The 5,438-nt window shown below is 38.6% G+C and overlaps 1 protein-coding gene across 1 annotated transcript; it reads left to right on the forward strand.

Moving 5' to 3' along the window:
• Positions 1–203: 203 nt before the first annotated feature.
• On the forward strand, positions 204–5,222 carry LOC124170390 (myelin expression factor 2-like). Its single transcript, XM_046549109.1, has 3 exons — positions 204–234; positions 547–680; positions 4,282–5,222. The coding sequence occupies exons 1-3, from the start codon at positions 204–206 to the stop codon at positions 5,050–5,052; spliced, it is 936 nt and encodes a 311-aa protein (XP_046405065.1). The 3' UTR covers positions 5,053–5,222.
• The last annotated feature ends 216 nt before the right edge of the window (positions 5,223–5,438 follow it).

Here is a 5,438-nt window from a genome sequence, read left to right on the forward strand (position 1 = left end):
CGGAGTCTCGTTTGAATTTTGTTCGGATGAATTATTGTGAAAACAGTAAGGTAATAAGGCCTTCGACTGCCAGTGTAGTCATTAATAATAAGCCTTTGTGTATGAAGCTAGACTCGGTTGCAGGGATTTCGGTAATTCCAAATTCGGTATATGATGAGCATTTCTCCATGTATGGGCTTAAAGAAACTGATATTCGATTAAGAATGTATGACAATCATATTGTAGTTCCTGCTGGTGAGATCAATGTTCAAATATGCTATAATGGCATACGCAAACTTTGTAGGCTTATTGTGGTTGATGGTGGTACCCGCTCCATGTTTGGGAGGGATTTGATGGATGTGTTTTAAATATTTAAAGGTAATTTATTAAACTATTCAGTGAATGCCATGGATTGCAATAGAGATTTAGTTATACTTATTAAGAAATATGGGTATTTATTTAAATCCAAGCTGGGAAGGTTTAAATATGAAAAGGTTTCTCTAAAAATTAATGGGTCAGTCAAGCCAATATTTTTTAAACCTCGTCTTGTACCATTTGCTTTTAAAGCAAAACTGGATGAGGAACTGGACAGATTGGAGAAGGAAGGTGTTATTTCCTTGGTCACTTATTCAGAATGGGGAACACCCTTGGTCCCTGTGATGCAGCCAGATGGCCGATTGAGACTGTGTGTTGATTACAAGGTAACAATAAATAGGCACTTGGATGATATTAAACATCCTTTGCCTCGCATCAAGGAACTCTTTGCTGCTCTGCAGGGTGGGGAGTACTCCACTAAGTTGGATTTTACAAGGCCTATAATCAATTAGAATTAACACACGAAACTAAAAAGTTGTTGACTTGGAGCACTCATAGGGGAATATTTGTTCCTAATAGGCTACCATTTGGTACAAAACCAGCATGTGCACTCTTCCAGAAAAGTGTGAAAATTTTTTACAAGGGTTGACAGGTGTTATAATTTTTTTGGATGATATAGTGGTAATTGGAAAAAGTACAGAAGAACATTTTAACAATCTGGATATGGGTCATTCCATGTCAACTCAACCTGGAATTAATCTCATGCTGGAAAATTCACATTTTTTTAAAATTCAGAGTAAATCCTGCCTTAGTTAGCCTCTCGCAAACTATATGGGTCATTCCATGTCAACTCAACCAATTTTTGGGGGGTCCCACGCCCACCATCTCAGATTTTGATCATTTTTCCCTGTTGTTAGTTTCAACCTTAGTTAAGAAATATCCAAAATATCAAAGACCCATTGCAAGTATTTTCCAAGATATGAGTGTTTGAAGTCAATGAGGCACACACAAAAATTGTGTGCACCGATCAAATTATTCATAACTATCATATTTGTGGAACCTAAACCAAACTAGTGAAGCAAGTAAAAATTTTAGAGGCTATAAAAACGCTGCTTAAGTTTTCAAAAATGTGATCAAAACAATTTTCACTTCACAACTTTTTTTTCTATAAATGTTCAAAACTTGCACTTTTGACAAATTTCGACAAAAAAGTGACATTTTCAAATACCTGTAAAAATCACATATATCAAATTAAAGCCATAAAAATCTCTGTAAGCATGGTAAATACCACCAAATTTAATATAGTGTGAGGTTTTGGGCAATTTTGGATTTATTTGTTAATAAATCTTATGAAAATCATCATTCCGATAATGTTTTTTGTTGAAAAATGCCACTTTTTCAACTTCTAATAACAAAAAAGGGACACCTATTAGGTGACTGAGTTTTTTAATATAACTTGCTATATACTCCCTCTTTCAGGAAAATTAAACCTAAAGTTGCTCCCATGATGGATAGTGCTTATATGATTTATTTTATTGATGGTTGTAAAATGGCGGCTACAGCACTTATGTTTCAGGACTTCTCTCAAAAGGGGAGTTGTATTTGAGTATCAAAGTTCCTGTAAACCCCTATCATTCTTTAAAGTTAGCAGGAAATCTATTGTTATTACCAAATAGTAGAAAATGGAAACATTTTAGTAAATATATGGATTTACTAGTGTAACGTCTGATGTTTTGTTTGATCTGAGTTGTTATTTTGGTTGTGAAGGGTTTGTTTTGGAAAGAGGGGATTGTTGAGTGAGATGTAAAAAGGAGAGGTTGTGTGAAGTATTGTGGAGATAATAGAAGGAAATAAAAAGGGTTCTGAAAATTAATAGTCTTACGTTACAGACGTAAGTGTGAGCTCACGTTTTTCTGGCGACGAGGATGGGATGTTTGACACAGGTTTGGAAAAATTAGCCTGAGTGAAATTGAGAAGACGCAGCGGCCGGTTTGAGCGTTGGAACGGTTGCTGGTTCGAGGAAGCGGACTGGAGATAGTATTTGCTTCAAGGAAGGACGCACATTGAGAAGTTGGAGCTGCAAGCAAAGACGACTTGGTGTTTTTCGGAAGAAGTGGAAGTTTAATTCGCTGGTGTGGCGTTTTTGCTTCGGGAAAGGTGAGTACCCTTTTTGCCGGATGGTGTGAGCATACTGGGTGCTGTTTCTGACTTCCTCATTTTAGTGAGTTGTTTAGGTGATAGATTTGCGGAAAAACTTAAACAATGTCGTATTTGGCTAGAGTCCCTAAAGATGTTTTGTGCAAAATCGCATATGAAGTAGGAGCTGACGTGGGGAGGGAAGCTAGAGTCGTAGAGTACAAACAAGCGATACTAAAAAGTAAAGATTATGATGAGGAATTTGTTAAAGAGATGCTGAAGTTTTTGACTGAAGAGAAAAGATTGGAACGGGAACGAGAGGCAGAAGAGAGAAGATTAGAACGGGAAGCGGAAGAGAGAAGATTGGAACGGGAACGAGAGGCAGAAGAGAGAAGATTAGAACGGGAAGCGGAAGAGAGAAGATTGGAACGAGAAGACGCTGAAAGACACAGAAGTTTTCAGTTAGAAATGGAGAAACTAAAATTTTCACAAACCAATTTAAACCGCGAGTGTGATGGATTGGAGACGGAGACCGCTCAGAGGACACTGCCGAAAATAGATATAACTCGGCATATGGATAAATTTGATCCTCACGGGGAAAACATTAGTTTATATCTTGAACGTTTTGAAAGGCAGGCAGATAGGGCCGGTATTCCGGAACACCAATTAGTATTTTACTTGACGGGATTACTATCAAACGAGATTAATGATATAATTTCTCGAGAACCTAGGGAAAAAGCTGATAGTTATGAATTTGTGAAAAATTTACTGCTTAAGAAATACAAATTGAGCTCAGAAATGTTCAGACAGTTATTTTACAAGCAGTCGAAATCAAATGGTATGGCGTGGAGTGATGTAGTATATAAAATGACTAATTATTTCCAAGGATGGATTGACGGCATGGATATAATTTCTTTTGAGGAGTTAAAAGGACTGATGGTGACTGATCAGATGAAAAGAAAAGTACCCATAGAGGTGCGAGATCTCCTGATAGACGAATGGCCAAATTTTAAGGATCCGAATGTATTGGCTGAAAAGTTGGATAGTTTTGATGCTATTAGAGAAAGCATGGGACGGAAAACCACGGATCATTACATTAAGGATCAACAAAATAAAAGGATCCAGTTTACAAAGCCGAAGACTGTTTCTGTAAATTCTGATGAAGAAAGGCGTGACTTGGCTATGGAAAAGATGCCTAAATCATCGTCTTCGGGACTTAATTTCGAAAAGAGGTTTCAACCCAAGTGCTACGGGTGTGGTTCCACTCAACATTTTCTCGCAAATTGCCCAAAGAAAAAAACGAAGGATAACGAAGAAAAAGAATTCGTTGGTTCTTTAAAAATTGAAAATAATAAAAATATGTTTGGCAAATACTTGACAGAGGGAATGGTAAATGGGTATTCAATGAAGATATTACGAGATACAGGTGCAACAATCGATGTAGTGGCTCAGAAATATGTTACCCCACACATGTATACAGGAGAAACTGTTTGGATACAGCAAGCTTTAGAAGTACGCGATCGTTTTCTTCCTATAGCAGAAGTAGAAGTAATTGGAGAGTTCGGTCGAGTATTTGGGAAGGCTGTGGTAGTACAGAATGATTTGGATCGCGGTGTATATATTTTGGGAAATACCACCGCAGAACTAATTGAAAAATGTCAATTAGAGCAACAAGAAAAACATTGGATAAATACGGTGCAGACTCGAGCGGCAAAGAGAAGAGGTGGAAGACAAAGTAGATTCCAACCCAGAAGTTCCAGTGGCGGTCGCGATCGTGACAGGGGAGGAAGGAGAGCTCCCGCAGATAGAAGAATTTACATCTCCAACATTCCTTATGAATTCCGCTGGCAGGAGTTGAAGGACCTCTTTAGAACAGAAGTTGGTGAAGTTGCTTATGTGGAGCTGTTTAGTGATGATGAAGAAAAACCTAGAGGGTGTGGTATCGTTGAGTTTGAAAATGCAGAATCTGTTAAGAAGGCAGTTGAGAAAATGCATAGGTGGGAGTTGAAAGGAAGAAAACTTGTTGTTAAGGAGGATTTTGATATTGAGAGGGACAAGTATGGCAGGCCAATGAAGGGAGGTTCCAGTGGTGGTGGTGGGGGTAGAGGAAATGCTGGTATGAGTGGAGGAAGTAGTCGCCCCAGAGATGAACCACGGTCTAGCTGGCAGGCACCAGCACCTTTACCTGGTCCAATTGGTCCTACCTCACCTGCAATTCAGAACAAGTGGGGCAATACGTATGGACTGAGCCCACAGTTTTTAGAATGCCTGGGAATAAATGGACCCCTAGTCAGCAGATTGTTTGTTGCCAATTTGGACTACAAAGTTGATGAAAAGAAATTAAGGGATGTCTTCCGTCTCGCTGGTAAAGTCACTAATGCAAAAATTAACAGAGACAAAGATGGAAAGAGTCGTGGACATGGTGTGGTGAAATTTGAGCATCCAGTTGAAGCTGTGCAAGCAATATCTATGCTTCATAATCAGCTGTTGTATGATAGGAAAATGACAGTGAGAATGGACCGTGTGAATGAGGGCGATGAGCGACATCAAATAGATTGGAAGTCGGTAAGTGTTCGGGTGTGGCACCATCTGGCAAGGGGTACTCCAACGGCATCGCAATAAAATTTTGTCCAGTGATTGAAGCATTAAAACATTTATGGACAAAATTCTTAAAAGGATGGAGGAAAGACTGTAACGTCTGATGTTTTGTTTGATCTGAGTTGTTATTTTGGTTGTGAAGGGTTTGTTTTGGAAAGAGGGGATTGTTGAGTGAGATGTAAAAAGGAGAGGTTGTGTGAAGTATTGTGGAGATAATAGAAGGAAATAAAAAGGGTTCTGAAAATTAATAGTCTTACGTTACACTAGACATTTTTAATTGGGCAAAAACTGGTTGAATGTGTACATATTACCTAGTTCCTATAGTACCTATTTGAAGGATAAGTACATACCTCTGACCTCTAAGCCTGATGGTAAGCATCCCTGGCCTTCTCAATTGCAGTAAATGTGGA

The sequence above is a fragment of the Ischnura elegans genome, chromosome 13 (assembly GCF_921293095.1).
Source record: "Ischnura elegans chromosome 13, ioIscEleg1.1, whole genome shotgun sequence".
Lineage (NCBI taxonomy): Eukaryota > Metazoa > Arthropoda > Insecta > Odonata > Coenagrionidae > Ischnura > Ischnura elegans.